This window comes from Molothrus ater, chromosome W (assembly GCF_012460135.2).
Source record: "Molothrus ater isolate BHLD 08-10-18 breed brown headed cowbird chromosome W, BPBGC_Mater_1.1, whole genome shotgun sequence".
In the NCBI taxonomy this organism is placed as follows: domain Eukaryota; kingdom Metazoa; phylum Chordata; class Aves; order Passeriformes; family Icteridae; genus Molothrus; species Molothrus ater.
Window position 1 is genome coordinate 6,628,732 of NC_050510.2, and position 18,814 is coordinate 6,647,545.

An 18,814-nucleotide genomic window follows, 5' to 3' on the forward strand; every position below is an offset into this window, starting at 1 on the left:
CTCTGGAGAATGTTTCTAACTAGGCCCTTTCCTGCCTTACTGGCTCCATGCTTGGCTTTTCCCTACAAGCCTTGTCTAGCACTGCAGAATGGGATTGGAACAGTTAGCTCAACTTTTGTGACTAATTGCTAGCTCAATCCAACTGATTTCCCACAAGAAACAAGGAAGGACTTTCAACCAGAAAACTGAATATCAGTTTATATGATAACTGATTGTACATGGGCTCCTATCCCTACTGGAGGCAAGAATGTAATAATGCATCACAAACACTGCATATCTGCAGAAGGCTTAAATTTTGGACCTGAATTCTAGTTGTTAATCTGTGGTGAGAAGTTATTAAGAACAGTCTCTCCTAAATGAGAAGTTGATTTAAATACTTCTTGCACTGAATAGACAAAGAAATCTTGATGTACTGTCAAAGTTTTAAGGTACATTTCAGCAGCATGTAGAACAAGCTCTTGTGAAAAATGCCAATCACTTGTTTTAAAATTTTAAAAGTTTAATAGTAATAAAATGGTTATAAAAATAGTAATACAAATTAAAGAGATAAGAATTTGGACAATCAGTATTAGGACAATAAAGGACAATAAAAACAAAGAATTACAGACATCTGGATGCTTCTTGGGCATTAAGCCCCAAAAAGCATAGCTTGGTAACAAAGGATTAGCCCTTAAAAGCAATAGCCTGCTGCATATTCATATATCTCATATATGATTCAAAAATTCTTTTCAAACAAAGGGTGTTTTCTGCTTAACTTCAGCTTCCCCCCTCATCTTGTAAATCAATCTTCTCTGGTTCCTCGGAGTCTGGGCCTTCCCAATAAGGAGGCAATAATTCTTCTCTTGGAATCCTGTTGTATCTCCATCCAGAGAGGATAATGAGAAGAATTTCTTGGTTATCTTTTCCATTCCTTGGGTCAGTTACAAAAAGTATCTTACATCACATAGTTTCTATTTTAATATTATGCTATAGCCTAAAAACTATATGTACCACACTACTTAAAGGGATTAATACAACATAACTTTCCAACATAACACATATAGTATTCATTTTAATATTTGTGAAGAGCCAATCATATAATACGCATTTTTCACACTCTGAAAATCTAAGAAAACAATACACTATTTAAAAATACAGCTGCAGAATGTTTCACTTCCCAGAATCAATGTGAGATAAAAGAGAAAGACACACAGGTGACATCACAGGTTGCCAGGAAGAGAAGCAGGGTCAACATTTTCTGTTGTGAGGTGTGTTAGTCTGTTGAGTTGCCATAAAGGGAAACAGTAATAACTCAGGCCTGGTGTCAAGCTAGGCTGGGATAACACTAAATGGTGGTGTGTCTTGGTTTACAAGACAGGTGTCTGCTAGGGAAGGCAGAAAGCCTCCCTTGGAATGGAGAATGTAAACCCCCTCCCCCCAAATTATTAGAATTTTGAAATTAAGGGCCTCTTAGGCAAAGATATGGGAATAGGAATAACAGTTCTTTACTAGTATATATAACAAGGCAAACAAAACAATAACAACCACAGCATAAGTAAGAAACAGAACCAGGAACCCAGTGACAGCCTTTTCGGCTGCAGCACTTTCCTCTTTGGTGTAGTTATGGTCACAGCTGGTAGGGGCGCTGGCAGGCTCCTGGTGGACAGGGCAGGTGCAGTGATCCCCACATGGCTGCAGGGGGAGCTCTGGCGTGGGTTCGCGCAGTGCATGGCAATAGTGGCTCAGCCGGGAAGGGATGGAACAGAGGCTTTGCTTCACAAATCCTTGGAGCAGTCAATCTCAGTGCCCCAAGCAGGACTCTTGGAAGCAGCAGGCTGGAACAGCAGGGATGAGCAGAAATCTCAGGGTGGTGGACGAGATGTATCAGAACTCCACGGCAATAGCTGGAACTTGTGGGATGACCTGGTAGGGCAGGGGGATGTGGGGCCTAGCAGCAGAAGAAAAGTTCCCTGCTGGGTTATGGTGATGGCAGGGAATTCCTTTCCCCAAGTTGCAGGTCTGACCGTCCTCCTCCGAAGCCCAGCATAGGAGAGAGAGAGAGCGCGTCCCCAACTCTCCAGCCCTCATCTCTTTACCTGCCTCTCTTTTAGCGATATCTTTCTTGTAACTTGATTGGAGATCAGGTGTTGTCATACTGCGCCCCCTAAGCAACAAGCTTTTCCATTCCCAACTGCCCCAGGTAAGGGACACGTGCACGCCTTCTTTAACTTGCCCTAGACAACCCCGGCTGTCTGATGGTCACAATACAAGGGGGGTAAAGGGAACTATGGGGAGAACAGAGGACATCTAAACTACAGTAACATAACTATACATCACTAAAGCTTTTCCTAATATTCACACAATAGTTATCTCTTAATTGCGAGAGCCAATCATCTCATTATCCATCTATAACACAGTGAAAGTGAGTTGGTAAATAAGGACTTTACAATTAAAATTGTAAGGCAGGTATGCATTATTCCAGCTGGGACACATAGGGGATATTTCCACCATACATGCGTACCTGGTGAGACGGGTTTCAGGTTTAAATACAAATTGATCCCCCAAGCCCACACCTCCCTGCCAGCCCATTCCCCGCCCATTCTCCGCCTTCTTGCGCTTCATATTATAATTAGTCTTTGGTGGTGGCACGCCTCCTGGTGGTCAGGGGTAGGGGTCTTTGATGAAGTAACATCATCTTCTTCAGTGTTTGCCACTTGACCTTTTCTTCTGGGCAAGCGCAGTGGAGGTTTGGCTTTCTTCCAGGTCAGTTTGTCCTGGCCAAAAGCAGGGGCCTGGTTCTTGCTGGCTCCTTAAGCAAAAGGTTCTGCTTTATGGGTTTCAACAATACCTGAGTCTTGCTTTACTGAGTTTTCTTATCTTTATGGCCTTTACTTAGCAACTAAATTCTTATGTGTTCTGTTACAAGTTGTTTCTACCTAGCAAGTTACATTCCTGTTACAAACTGTGTTCTGTAATTTTGCAAACTTGCTAAATAAGTTATATATATCTTTCTGTTTTCCTCCACCTGCCTGAGTACATTATATGCTTCTAAAATTCTGAGTTTTCATTAACATACATATTTCCCATATTAAAAGACAGAAATAAGCAAGAACCTGTGTGTGCATAAGCTAAAGAAAAAAGGTCAGTCAGTAGCAATGTTCGGACACTTCCTGGGATGCAGGGCTTCAGCACGCGTAATGGTTCCTCCAGGAGCCAAACACTGAAGAATCACAAATGCCCCATCTTCCTCTTTTCTCCCTGTTGCCATGTATCACAGTGCAGGTTTGTTGCGGTACGTTGCAACTGAGTTCATCGTGTCCAGGGAGGGTGCAGCTGCTGGTGCTGGGCATGGGAACAAACGAGATGGGTCTTGGTTTCATAAAGCTCAAGAATCCATTTATTACCCCTGGGGAGGAGGGGCTGAACAAAGATGAAAACACCAGGCAAAGGCAGGGTCATGGGGTTTTATAGGGTATCACAGGGGTGGAGTTAGGGTTTGGGTCAAGGGAGGAGTTATTAGCAACACAAGGAGGGTACAATCAAATTCCCACCACTTAGGAACAGGGGCACTCCACAATGATGGTCGTCTCGCCCATTCGAGAAAAATTCCCACATGCCATTATTTTTCACTATATGGATGACATTTTAGTATGCACTGAGACTGACTATTATTTGGAGATGGTTCTCAAAAAGACTATGCAAGCCATTGAAAGAACAGGATTTGAAATTGCTACAGAGAAGACTGAGCGCACCTGCCCGTGGACCTACTTTGGATTCCAAATTGGCGAAAGGACCATTGTACCTCAGGAGCTCACCATCAAGGACAGTCTGAGAACTCTGAGGGACCTACATTAGTTATGTGGAAGCATAAACTAGGTTTGTTCACTGCTAGGGATCACGACCGAGTACCTTGCACCCCTTTTCAACCTCCTGAGAGGCTCTGATGACCTCGACTCCCCATGAACCATCACACCCGAAGCCCAGGTAGGAATCCAAAATGTATCAGAGGCACTGTGCTTAAGACAAGCCCACCGCGCTGATCCTACCCTGCCTTTCCAATTTGTCATCTTGGGTAAGTCATCCAGGTTTCATGGGCTCATTATCCAGTGGGACCCCACTCTGAGGGACCAGCTTTTAATCATAGAGTGGGTGTTCCGATTGCACCAACCTCATAAGACTATCAGAACAGCCCAGAGTTGATGGCTTAGCTCATTATAGAAGTCAGATCACGCCTCAAAACCTTAGCAGGGTGTGAGTTCACATGTATTTACCTTCCATTGACATCAGGTGATCTGGAAGCTTTGCTCCAGACCAATGAACACCTCCAGTTCTCTCTTGGCAGATACCCAGGTCAAATCTCTGTCCATCTACAGAAACATAAACTATTTAATGCGTTGTCTAGGTTTGGAAAGACAGGTGTCTGCTAAGGAAGGCAGGAGCTTCCCCTTAAATGGAAAAATGCAAACCCCCTCCCTCAGAATTGCTATAAATTTTAAATTAAGGGGCTCTTAGGAAAAATATGGGAGCAGGAATAACAGTTCTTTATTAGGGAAGAAAGTAAAAAGATAAAATAAACAATGCAGCAAACCAAAACAACACTGACAGAGTCAGAATACAACCTGACACCCTGTTGGTCAGGGTGCTGGTAGCAGTCCAATTGGAATTGTGGCTGCATTCCTCCTGGAGTGTCAGGTGTGGTTCTGTTTGGGCAGGGATCCTGTAGAAGGGTGTAGTCTTCCTCTGAAGATCCAGTGGAAGAGGCAGCTGTTCCTCTGGGAAATCCAGTGGAGAAGCCGTGTTGGTCTTCCAGAATCTCAAGATTATATCTGGGTAAGAATGCTTGGCTCCTCCCTCTGGGCAGAGCATCTCACAATGGGATGACATAGTTCTTATCAGTCATGCAGTGACATTCAATAGCCTATTATCAGCAGATGTCTCCCCGCAGGAAGGAGTGGTTGTGAGAGATAAGAGAAACTGCCCACTAAACAGAAGACAACTGCCATACAGATGGCAAATAGAATACAATTTGCTTGGCAATCCAGGACATGAGTGTTTTAATTTGGTTCCAAAATAATTTAAGAGTTGAACTCCTTTAAAGGCACTGACTGTTTTAACTGATGGCTCCAGAAAATCCCATAAGTCAGTTATGACATGGAAAAATCCTGACACTCAGGAGTGGGAGTCTGATGTTCAAATTGTTCAGGGATCCCCACAAATTGGAGAATTAGCAGCCGTTGTCAGAGCCCTTGAGAAGTTCAGACAACCCTTGAATCTGGTTACTGATTCGGCTTATGTTGCTGGAATAGCGGAAAGAGCGGAACATTCCTTATCAAAGGAAGTGCCAAATCCAGATTTATACAGCTTGCTTTTGAAGTTAACATACCTCCTCTCCCACCAAGAGCAACCATATCCCATTATGCATGTGAGGTCACACACTGACCTCCCAGGACCAATTACAGAAGGGAACCAGAGAGAAGATATTTTAGCTATGGCAGTGCAGACCACCCTACCAGACATTTTTTATCAAGCCAAATTGAGCCATCAATTTTTTCACCAAAATGTACCAGCCCTTGTCTGTATGTTCAAAATCACAAGGGAGCAAGCAAGAGCAATTGTGGGCTCCTGCCCCAATTGCCAGGAGTTTGCTTTGCCCTCTATGGAGGCTGGGGTTAACCCCCAAGGCCTCAAAAGTTTACAGCTGTGGTAAACAGATATCACACACTACGCACCCTTTGGGAGACAGAAATGTATCCATGTGTCCATAGATGCCTTCTCTGGGGCTGTATTCATATCTGCCCACTCAGAGGAAAAGGCCAAAGACATTATCAAGCATTTTCTTCTATCATTTTCCACCCTAGGCATCCCCCAAGCCACCAAAACAGATAATGGTCCAGCTTACACTTCCAAAAATTTCAAACAGTTCCTAGATCAATGGGGGGTGAAGCACACCACTGGCATACCCCACTCCCCAGCAGGGCAATCTATTGTAGAGAGTTCACCGTACACTCAAGAGAGTCCTTGATCAGCAGCATGGGGGAGTTGAAACACTACCAAATGTAGAAAGATTATGTAACGCTCTTTATGTCATCAATTTTCTTAATACTTCATTTATGGAGCCAAACCCCCCATTGCACCAACACTAGCAGAGGTCAGCTCACAGAGAAACCCCCTGTGCTGATCAAAGACCCCAAATTCAAGCAAATAATGGGTCCATTCCATTAGTAACTTGGGGCAGAGGCTATGCTTGCATGTCCACAGAATCTGGCCCAAGGTGGATTCCTGGCAAGAATGTCAAGCCATTTATCAAGTCACCAAATACAGCACCCAGAGACACTTCCCCAGAACCCCAGAGACAGGAAAGAGGTCAAGCTTGGGTGGTGTGGAGCAGAAGAAGGAAAAAGACTGTAAACACAAATGTTCGTCACAGAAGCAGATGACTCTCTACTGCTCCAAAAGATTATAAGACTGTCTCTTAATTAATAAACTTTTTGGACAATGGGGGTTGACAGGATGGGATTCATCTTTTGTTTAAGAAATTTTTTCAATTGTAATCATTGTTTTTATTGTTTTACTCATGTTTCCCTGTTTAGTTAAGTGTCTGCAGAAGTCCATTGGGGAAGTCTTCTTAGTAAGAAAAAACAGGGGAATTGTAGAATCCTCTAGATCTTTTCCCCTCAGGGAATTCCCCAGAGCCTCCCTTAGAGAGACTTACCATAGAGTTTTCCCATCTGGGCAGACAGAAAAGACTTCCCTATGGAGTCTTGCACAACACTGATCCATCCCAGTTCCTTTCTCCATATGTCCCAACTTCCCCTGGTTTCTTCTTTCCCTGTTTCCTCATTATTTGTGGTGCCGCGGTGGCCAACCCCTTCTTCCCTGAAAGCCAATCCCCTTTGCCCTGCTCCTTGGTACCGCCCCCATAGCCTCCCCTACTTAAACCTTGTGGAGAGCACATGGTTGATCTTTTGTCTCTGGTTTCCCCTTTGGTGTGCAGAAATAAACCTCAGTGGAATTAACTATATAAAAGGCCCTTCTGCCTCTCTTCGCTGAGCTTGCCGTGGTGAGTGTGGTGTGCGTGGACTTGACTGCCTTGCCTGAATGTTTACCCAAGCGGTATTTCCACAGGAGATACTTATTAGGGAAATAGGTAGCAGCAACCACCATCTAAACCCCCACACTGCTACACAGGCTGGCTTGTACTGTGTGAATTAAGGAGCCCCTGGGTTGACTGACAGGGGCCTTGTCCAATTACATCTCTCCTAAGACCGCAGGCATTTCACTGGCCAGAACCTGAAGGGGCGTAGAGATCTGACCAATGAAAGTATCCAGACTGGGTTTTTCAAATGCTCTGTATAGGGAAGGGCTTGGGAAATAAACTCTCTCTGTTGCCACATGAACACCGGGGTGAGTGGTCTTTGTCTCCTGCCCACCCCCCTGCCCCCCCGCGAGTCACATCACATCTCCCTTAGCTTTATATATCTGAGCTGACATCATATGGTATGGAATATCCCTTTAGCTAATTTGGGTCAGCTGGCCCAGTTGTGTCCCTGTGTCCCTTCCCAGGATCTTACCCACTCCCACCCCCTTTGATGGGGGAAGGAATGTCAGAGGGACAGCACTGCTCAACAGTAGCCAAAACAATGGTCTGTTATCAACACCTGTCCAGCTACCAACGCAAAGCACAGCACTATGAGGGCTGTGAACTTTACCTCAGTCAGACCCAATACAGTGGGTATGTTAGCTTTAGCATTTGGTGACCTTGGAGACAATGGGACACGGCTCATCCAGCTGTCCTTTCCTGAGAGATGGAGAGGTAATGTCTGTTGCTATTAATTCTGCTATGCATTTTGCTGCTATTGTGAGCGTTCAGGAACACATAATCACAGAATGATTATATGCAGGTGCTTTTATTAAAGTGCTCTGGGCGTCAGGGGTACACAGACCCAAATCTGACCCAACATGGTTTCTAGCCGAACATGTTTTATATTCTATCGTTATATAACTTACATAATAATTATTAAACTTACATTGTTCTACTGTATACATTGATTTCATCCAAGCACGGATTTCTCATGATCCCCATGAAACCCCTAATAGAGTTTCTCATGATTCTTTAAACAATAATTATATCTAATCACATCTAACAATTATATCATTTATCATCTACTGACTACACAGGTGCAGTTTCACACGATCTAGCAAATACAAGGCCTAACATTTCCCAGGTCCTACCTTTAACATTTTCCCAGGGCCTACTAAGCCTAACTTTCTTTCTAACTCCCGGAATTTTCTATGATTTTAAAATCTTTTACTATCACTATCAAATGTGGAGATTCTCAGTTCAGTCAAAGAGAATTCTCCCAGGCTTCAGGCCTGGGAAACTTAGAGAGGAAGAATGAAAACAATTATTATCTCTCTTTCTGTTCATGTTGTTTATAGATATGTACCTTCAGAGTGTGCTATCCATAGTTCACCAATAGTGTGAAAGGTTTTTACTTTGAGACCAATCAGATTTCACCTTAGCGATCCTGGTTATAAAAGGATGCTACCTCTTAATAAAGTACCTCTTTTTCGCCTTCTTAACCATGGAGTCATTTCATCCATCCCCGACTCAACAGCATCAATCAAATCTGAGTTTCTGCAGCTGTATGGTGGCTAACCAGGCTGTTGCCCTAATTTTGCTTTCCCTCTTTGTATCCCATATGCAGAGAAGCAGAGGGAGCTGGCACAGAAGGGCTTCCTGAAGAATGGCAACATGGGAAGCCCAGTTAATCAGCAGCCCAAGAAGAACAATGTGATGGCACGAACAAGGTAAAGGACTGGAAAAGCACTCCTCTGTGCTTTAAGCTGCAATCCCTAATGATCTTAGGATGGGCAAGGATAATGGTCATTGCTATTTGCCTACTGCCAAACACTGCAAGAGCAGTGATGACCCTTCCTGGTGCTGACATGCCCAAATGCTGTGTTGCATTCCATCCCCTGGGGAGATGCAGGGACAGCTGGGCTCAGGACTGGTGACAATTCAGCCTGAAGGAGGCAGAGGAAGCCCAGCCTGGTTGAAATTAGGGATTTGATATGACTGTTTTACATGTTCTGGGTAGTCTCACATAACACCTAATCCTGACAGCAGGAGAGTGTATGATGCTGCTTCATGTAACACAAACTGATTTAAAGCTTAATTCTGCTTTGGCTGCTTTTATTACAGTAGTTCCCCTGTTCCTTTTTGATGATGGCCCCTTCTCCATACTTATTGACTTAAAAAGGATTGTTAACAATCCATCTCTGTGTACTTTGCCATATACCTCCTCCTCGTTTGAAACAGCATGGTCATACTTTGCTGGAGCTACTTTGGCACATCTCTGTATGACAGTATCAGACAGTGCCACAAATTGCTGTAAAAAAGGATGTTATTGGATGAATACTTTCATTTAGAATATTTCTATTGTTTCCATGCAAGCTTCCGTACACCAATGTATCATTTACCTACATTCAGGAGTAAGGAACCTCCCCTGAGTCCACAGGATTATATGCTTTGCAGTTTTTAGAGGAGGACCTCACTTAGAATAACAGCAGAATATGATAAAGTTGCTTGAATTACCATATTTTACATAGAAAGGGAACTGCAGATCAGAGCCTTTCTGTTAATTAATTAATTCCCAAACCCCACAGTAGTAGTCATAAATCATGCCAGGATTTTGTCAAGTTTTATTTGTAAGCCCCTGTGATGTTGAAACATACTGCATTGCTCACTGCTCTGTTTGGTTGTTGAGATCATACAAAGGAGGCAGACCCTTAGTGGCAGCAAGAAATTGGGCAGATGCTCCCACTGGCTTTTCCATGCTTCTTGTCTTCCAAATACAAGCTGAAAAAAAATGATTTCTTTTGGCAATAGGCTGAATGCTAGTTTTCCAAGAGGAATGGTCGAAGATTTGCTGCTTGAGAAGTTTAGAAACACTGAAATTAGTGAAGGAAGATGCTAAGGGAGAGAAGATGGGATATGTACAGGTGCCTACTTGTAAAATTAGTGACTTCTCCTTGGAGAGTCTGCCCTTTCTGAGCTGTCAATGAAAAGAAGAGTGATTTCGGTGGGAAAGGACTGAGCAATGACACCCATCAACAAAAGCTTTAAACAGCCAGTTCAGTCAGTTGTGTACACCTGAGCACTGTTCAGAGGACATGTGGATGCCTCCACTGCCAAGCAGAGCCTGTTGGCAGTAGACTTGCATTTCTTAGTTACTTTTCACACAGCTTTTAGAAGCATCCCTTGGGATCTGCAAAACAGAGGTTTGAAGCCATTGTTTTAGCAGCAGATGTAGCCAAGCTCCATTGTTCCCACATGGCTGGGAGATGTCTGGCACAGGGTCTCACTGGCCCATGTCTCTTAATCTCCCAGCTCCCTTGGCTTTCTGAGAGCCAAGCAGCACCACAAGCATAGCCCTAGTAATACTTCAAAATAGTTTTGTCTGTTGTGCCACAAATAGGGAACCCCAGGAAGGCAGAAATGCCACAAGCTTGTTCAAGCAACTTTTCACAGGATAATGACTGCAGTACAATGGGAGATATTCCAGTGGGATACTCTGCAAAACATTGCGGTTATGGTAGTTCTTTAAAGTCTAAACTGTTGACTTCCTCTGGTCTCTGCAGGAGGAGAATAAGCTCAAGCCATGTCCACATTTTTAACAGTTCTGCTCTTCTCCTCATCAAATATGTTTTCCTTCATTCAAGGAAACCACATTACCTCTCCTAGTCTCTACTTCACCTTTTCCTCCTTTCTTAAGGCTTTTGTTCTGTATTTTCTGTATGAATTTCTTACATTCAGCTTCTAGTACCAGGTAGCCTTCACTATTCAGTCTTCTGGGTCAGGGGCACAGCCAGCCTTAGAGGTAAAATGTTCTGAATCTATAACACAATTGATCTCCCTAAGAACAAATAATAATATGTGAACAAGGTTGGGGTGTTGCTGGCATACTCACTATGAGCACAGGTCTTGCAAAAAATTCGGCTAAATAAAAAACTCCTTAACATCAGTGTAGCATTAAGAAGCAGGCATTCTTTATTTGGCTGGATACATGGGGGGATAGCTCCTCCCAAAGTCATGCATGCTGAGTACAGGACAGTTTCTGTTTATATACTGTATTTTGCATACATATTCATTGATTGTCCTGGACTAAACATACACATGATAATCATTTCCCTGAAATCATTGACATATTTCCCCTCCCCTTTACATATGTGTTCTTCTGTCCTGTGAGTCTCTCTGGAGGTCCTTGGTGGTAGTAGACCCCAATGTTCCAGGTGACCTGGCTGAGGTGGCAGGACACTGAGGCTGGTGAACTTCCAGTTCTCCTTCTTACACAATGGGCCTTGTGCGGTTTCCATTGGCCAGTAGTTTTGGAGAACAAGCAGTGTATTAGCTCACCAGGTAGAGGCCGTTTATCATCTGGTAACATTCCCCCCCTTTGAGGCTTGTGAAGTTTGTCTTCTTTTGCAAGCCTTCATAAGCCTCACTTTGCCTTTTTACTAACATCATATAAGTTCCTCATGTTGCATTAGCAATCATGTTTTTATGTAGTTTAAAGCAAGCATCATAATCACAATTATTACTATGATCACAATTATACTTTGGAAAAGAGAGGCCAACAACCAGTTAGAGAAAATTCAAATCCTTTAAATATTTTGTTTAATGAGTTACTTTCTAATCCTGCCCTTAATTCTCTGCTGGATGGATCAACTGATTTTATCCTCTGTATTTGATCATCCAAGTCAACAGTCACATTTGGAATGTGGACACAAGTATTGTTGCTTAAATTCAAGTATCCACATACTCCATGTAACAGCATTAAGTCTAAGGCAAATCTGTTTTGTACGGTCATTTTAGTTATGGCTTACAATTGTTCTTTTATTTCAGTGAACCCCAACTGAGTTGCATTTGCTAAAGTTTCCATTTTCAGAGTCAAACTGTGTATGGTTAGTCTATTCCAGAAGGTAGATATCTGTGGAGTGAAGATGGATTCTAGAATCCATCCCATTATGGTTCCTGTACAAGGGTATTTCCATGTTTCATCACGTTTAACTTTTCCCCGTAGTCGGGTTCCCAGTGGTGACTCCTTCCACAAGGGACAACGTTAATACCCCCAGTGTCCATTGTACTCTTGATTCTCCCAGGGGCAAATGTGTGGGCCGGATTCCATTACTTCCCACCCATACTGTGGGTCCTAATGATTTTGCCATGTCTTGTTGACAGTCTATACCTTTCCAAGTCTCGTTTGTTAGGTGACACCAGGTGTCATTAAGAAAGGTGGAATAATTTCTACAAACACATCCTTACCTTAGATCTTGAGCCACAGTCATGAGTCACTGTATGTCAGGATTATTACTAGTACAAGTGTATACTTGAGTGCAATTACACTTTTTTTTATCTTTGGATTCTTTTGCCTTGACCTTATTAAATCAGAATATTTTATACCTACCTGTAAGGGGTCTTCTGGGAGGCCTGAATTCTCTTCCCAGTCTAGACACCACTGAACTGGATGAATATCTTCCCTTTGTCCCATTTGAGGGATGTTCCATATTTCTGGTATTTGACATCCCCAAGGGGTATTAGGGCAGTCTGTCGGCCAATAAATATTCCCTGAGGTTATTTCCAGATCTGGTTTTGAGATATTACAATTCTCAACAGTATCATTCTTATGTGTCCATTATAAGGAATATTCTCCTTCCATCCCTGACCAATTGGCATGGGTGCTATTTCCTTTCCACGTATTCCCAAATTTTTGTCAAATTGCTGACTAAAGCTCCCCACAGAACTGGATTTTCTGCAGAGGTTGGTGTTGGCAAACAAGCTGTTATAGAGGTTACATTCTGTAATCTGCCAAAATCTTGCACTAGCTTTAAGATCACATTTCCCTTCCCCAGAGATTACTAACATAGTTTCTATTATTATTATAATTATGCAATTATTTATCATCTTCATTTAGATCCAATAAATAATATCCCCCTAGAAAATCATATCTTATACCTAAAACAATACAGTTTATATACAAAAAAACCCTTGCACAATGTTAATTGATCTTGTTTCTGCTGTGTTTAATGTGTGGTTGCTGGTTTTACCCTCGTGTGATAGACCCAGGGTTCGATTCTTTCTACCTTAAGTGCTGTGTAGGTTACCAGGAGAACTTGAAAGGGTCCTTTCCTCTTTTCTTTTAAGGGTTCAGAGTTCCAGGTCTTTACATATACAAAGTCCTCAGGTTGGTATGGGTGAACGGGTGCATTCAAAGCAACTGGTCCTGATATGGTTATAAACCAATGGAGTACAGCAAGAGTTTTTCCTAAAGAAATTAAGTATAGATTTAAATCTGTTTGTCCCTTTGAATGTATTTCTCTGGGAATGGATGGTGTTTGATACGGCCATCCTTACAGCAATTCATAGGGACTTAGTTTGGTTTTTGACCTTGGCTGAATTCTGACTCACAAAAGAGCCAGAGGGAAGGTCTGTGGCAATTTTAAGGAAGCTTCTTGACACATTTTGCTAATTTGTCATTTCAAAGTCTGATTCATCCTTTCCACTTTCCCACTTGATTGTGGTTGCCAAGGTGTGTGTAAGACCCATTTTATATCTAGAGTTTTGCTTAGCTGTTGCACCACATCTGCTATGAGATGTGGGCCTCTATCTGTGGACATCCCAAGTGGCACCCCAAATCTTGATATGATTTCTTTAAGCATGATTTTTACCACTTCCTTAGCTTTATTGGTGTGACAGGGAAAGGCTTCTCACCATCCAGAAAATGTATCTACCAATACTAAAAGATACTTACACCCGCTTTGCCTGGGTAATTCAGAGAAATCTATTTGCCAATAATCTCCAGGTAAATTTCCCTGTTTAAATTTCCAGGAGGTGGCCTCTTCCTATATATGGGATTGTTTTTTAAACAAATTGGACATTTCACTGGGATTTGTTGGGTTCGGCTGTCTGTCTCTGCCCCGACACGGGTAGTGTGGTTCTTGGGTGGCACGCGTTTTAAAGGACGAGTCTGGACTCTTCAGCTTTTCGGTCTTCGGGTTGTTTATTATTTCTTATCTACAAAATTTTCTGTCTGCTCAACAGAGGTCTGATCTGCAAGCAGTCACAGGCACTCTCTGACCACCCACGGGGCGGTCATGTCTTTTTATACTAATATCTACGTACATAATATTTACCTTTATTTCCCAATGCTTTTCACCCATGTTAGCAAGTGCACCTTCACCATAAACCAATCCCCAAGTGCCAACATCACTACAGGAGATGGAGGACAAGAAGAAGAAGAAGAAGGATGAGACACGCCCTGATCCCTCCATCTTGTCTCCATAACCCCCTGTACCAAAAACCTTAAAGTCTATATTTCACCCTCTAAATGTGTCTCTTTTACACCTTTTACTCTAAAGTGATTCTCTTGTCCTCAAACTCTTGTTATTTCTGTGGATGGATCAAAATCAAGCCACCAGACACTTCTGGCAACATTCCAGGATTTTCGAGACCCCCAAGGGTTCTCCTGGCATCTCTGGACATCAGGAACGATGTGCTGAGATCCCACATCTCCCCCTTCTGTTTGCACTAAGAAGACTTCTTTGGCAACTTGACTCATGACACGTCTCACACACAAAAAGATGCATGGGACGATGAGCATGAGGACTAAGAGTATTATTAAAATATAAAATCCCATTTTTAAAAACCCTCTCCATAAGGGAGAAAGATCAAAAAATCCCGCCACATCATCAATCCATGATCCAGTGACTTAGCCTAGTTTCTTTATACTGTCTTTTATATTTTGAATACTTTCATGAATTGATCTTGAATGATCTGAGAGATTCATGCAGCACATTCCTTCAAACTCTTCACATCCATGTCCATGAGCAAGCAATAGATAATCGATTGCTGCTCTATTTTGCAGAGTTGCCTCTCTCACACTGCTTATGTCTTTTAACATATCACTCAAAGCGAGAGAGATTGATTGAGCATGCTTGCTCAACCAACAACCCATGTGGTCCAGTTGAGTCAAGGCCACCCCCGACGCTGTCTGAGGTGAGAAAATTGCTGCCGCAATTCTCCTTGCCTTGTCCCAGCTGTACACTTCATCATCACAGTCTGCACTGTAATGTTGCAAGGACCTTTTTTCTTTGTGTTTTTGCTCTCTCAATACTTTCAAATCTGGTGACAACATTGAAATTCTCCCAATGCTGCATGGACCTCCCTTGGCATTTGCAGGAATGCCGTGCCAAATTCTGTCCCCACAAATTAAAAACAACCCACGTGGCAATTGCACTGGGACTTGGATTGATCCTTTGGCTGTCGTCACAGTGTGATTGCACCAAGCTGATGCGTTTCTATAATATTTGTGATTTGGTGTGACATCAACACTTTTGTTTGTCCTTGACACATTCGAAATTTCGAATTTCATGCATAGTTCCATTGTTGTGGACCCAAAAATTTCCAGTTCCCGCGGTTCGGTAGAAGCCACAGGTAAAAGATGTGTCCAAGCACACCATTCATTCACTGGATCTTTGATGACCTGCGAAATCTCCATTGGAGAATGTCCTGGAATTGGCCATTCGCCCACTGGCAACCCAACCATGCATGCTGTGAATGGTTTCCCTGGTTTCGAATGTGTCAGGCAGATACTTTCTAAATTTGCTGCCTGGGCTAACGTTTCCCAAACATTTTGTTTTGGCTGACTGACAGGTAGATTTGCTCTATTGCTTAGAGCAACAGATGAAAGCATGAGCATCATGAAGCTCACGACTTCACCCTTATAAAATTTCATTGTCATGCTCCCACTCAAAGCCACAAAGGAAAAAACCCCCAAAGTTTTTATTCTTTTCGTCCCTCTTCCGAGTCGCTGTTCACAACTTGAGTTTCTTCCTCTGTCTGCGTACTCGTTTCTCTGCCTCTGGGATCTGTGCTCTCCTGCTCTCTTCCCCGAAATGGCTTCACGTGCCGCGCTGACACCCACTTCAGCCCTCGCCCTGTGGAAACACAAGCGAAACCCTTGCCCCAAGTGATTAGTTTGAAAGGACCCTCTATTTGTCCTGTCTCTGGGTTTCTGATCAAAACCAAAGGATTTTCCCTTAGTTTTGCCTGAGAGCTGTTTGAAAAATGCCTCACGATTGGTGGATTGGGTTCAGAAGACGAGCTGTTAAGAAAATTCAACACATACAATGCTTTGTTTAATTTCATGTGTGGTGTCGCCTCTGGCTCCCCCCTTTTCTGCCTGTCCAAAAGGGATTTCAGGGTGTGATGTGTTCTTTCAATGATTGCCTGACCTGTGGGTGAATGTGGAATGCCAAATGTGTGTCTGACACCCCATTTTTTCAGGAATCTGTCAAGCACCCTGCCTGTATATGTTGGACCATTATCTGTTTTTATTTCTTGAGGCACACCTAATGATGCAAATGCTTGCAAAAAATGTCGACAAGCATGTTCTGCTGTTTCCCCTGCATGTGCTGAAGCAAAGACTGCCCTTGAAAATGTATCTACTGAAACATGAACATTTTTGAGTCTCCCAAATGATGGATATTTTGTGACATCTGTTTGCCACAGCTGAAGACTTTGCAGTCCTCGTGGATTGACTGCTCCTGTTGAAGCAGGTGGTTGCACGAGTTGACAATCTGGACAAGCACTAATGATTTCCCTCGCCTGAGTTTTTGTGAGACGAAAGGATTCCATCAGCGCCTGCGCATTCTGATGAAAAAATGCATGACTCAGTCGTGCTTGCTCAAAAATGTCCGGAAGTGTTTGTGAAATGGGCATTGTCAATCTGTCTGCCTGAGCATTCCCTTCCGCTAGAAATCCTGGAAGTGTTGTGTGCGCTCTGATGTGAGTGATGAAATATTCTTCTTTCCTGCTTTCTAGCACTATTTTCATGCTCACTAGATAGGAATATAAAACTTCGTTGCTGACTTCTTTCAAGAGCGAACCTTCCAATCGCTTGACCACACCTGCAACGTATGCAGAGTCTGTGACCAAATTGAGCGGTTGTTGGAACAACTGAAATGCTCGGACAACAGCTGCCAATTCCACAATTTGTGGAGAGCCTTGAACCGTCTTCACGTTTGATTCCCATTCCCCTGTCGTTGAGTTCATCCACATGATCACTGACTTGTGTGTCTTCCCTGAGCCATCAGTGAACACTGTGATCCCGTCCAGAGGTTCTTCACTTATTTTTGGCTTTGCTCTGTAGCATATTTGCGATTGCAACATTCTATGTTGTGGAAAATTGATTGTGCAAGCTCCTGGAAAAGCTAACAATGCAATTAACAAATCTTTTGATTTCTGCATCGCCCAATCAAAATAATCTTTTTTCAAAGGCAGATAAATCTTTGAAAATTCTCGTCCCGCCATTGTCAGCAATCTTGTTCTCCCCTTTATGATGATCTGTGCTGCCATCTCCCGTTTCCCAGAAGTGGTAGAGGATTCCCTTCCACGTCTGTCTGAGAAAAACATTCTTTCACAGAGTGTCTTCCTCTTCCACACCGCGCACAAAGTGGCTTTGCAGGTTTTTGTGTCTGCACTTGTGCGTGTGCATGTGGACAATTCTTTTTCAAGTGTCCAAACGCCCCACATTTGTAGCATTGTCCTCCTGATGGATTGCTCTTCTTCTGGATAGTTGCAAGAACTTTATTCATGTTTTCACTCTGTTGTTGGAGTACCTTTTCCAGCATCTTTTCAACCTTGTCCTGATCTTCTGACTGCCTCTCCAGGTTTCTTCTTATCTGTTCTCCCCATTCTCCTCTCAGTTCATCCCTCACGATCGACGCGACGTGCTGAGGTGTTCCCACTCTGCTGCATGCCTCCACCATCTCTGCCAAGGATGGCCGTCCTGGCATTGCGCTGATGACCCGTTGACAATCCGGGTTGGCATTGCCGAAAGCTAGACTTTCCATGAGAGGTTGCTTTGCCTCATCAATCGTCACCTGTCGATCCACAGCTTGCGTGAGTCGATCTATGAAAGATGAGAATGGTTCTGTGGGACCTTGCCTGACGCATGAGAATGGGATGTCCGGAACTCCCGCCGGAGCAATCTGCAAGATTTCTTTGCGTGCTGCTTCTTTGATGTCATTCAACACCCGTCGTGGAAGCCGTGCTGCTTGCTCCACTGGATTGTCATCTGGAGGATCTCCTGCTAACTGTGCTTCTGTGAGGTTTGCGTTTGGCCCACCTTGATAGCTGGCTCTCAACTCTGTGAGATATCTTCTCCATCTTCTGTCCCAGATAAGACTTTGTGTGTCAGTGAGAATCATCGACACAAGACATCGAATGTCGAATGGCGTGAAATCATACGCATTGAATGTCCCCTTCAGGAGCTGTTTGAAGAACTGCGAATTCAGACCATTGTTCTGAATGGCCTTTGATAAGTCTTTGATCACTTCGTGACCCAACCTTTCCCACCTTGGATTTTGGCCTTGTGCATCATATGTCACTGGCATTATTATGTCTCCTGATCCTCTGATCAAACCCTTTTCTTTTGATAATTCATTTCTAATTTCCCTCCAGTCTATTGGTTCTATTGGCTGTTCTTCTTCTTCCTCTGGAAACTCCATTGGCCATTGCCTGCACTATGGAATCGTGGAGGCTCTTGGTGATCCTTCGCTCCATGTTCTTCGACTTGAGGTCTTCTGTCTTGCTCCTAAATCTGGAAAAGAAACTTGAGGCTCTCTTGAACGTGTTCTTTTTGCTGCATCAAAAGACTGCAGAAGATTCCTTGCTGCTTCCGCTGCTGAAAGCATCCATGCTGGAATTCCCTCTCTTGCTGTAATGTGTATCATTTCTTCTTCTTGAGGCTGTGCTTCATCTGAGCTGTCT

The 18,814-nt window shown here is 43.3% G+C and overlaps 1 protein-coding gene across 3 annotated transcripts in view; it reads left to right on the top strand.

Annotated features, from left to right (window-relative positions):
* Positions 1 to 18,814, top strand: part of LOC118701559 (protein FAM219A-like) — a 297,459-nt gene that overhangs the window by 245,215 nt on the left and 33,430 nt on the right. For all 3 annotated transcript variants that reach the window (XM_036406237.2, XM_036406238.2, XM_054517785.1), the window contains exon 3: positions 8,688 to 8,790. In XM_036406237.2, the coding sequence (XP_036262130.1) occupies positions 8,688 to 8,790 (103 nt within the window). The remainder of the gene's footprint in view (positions 1 to 8,687; positions 8,791 to 18,814) is intronic.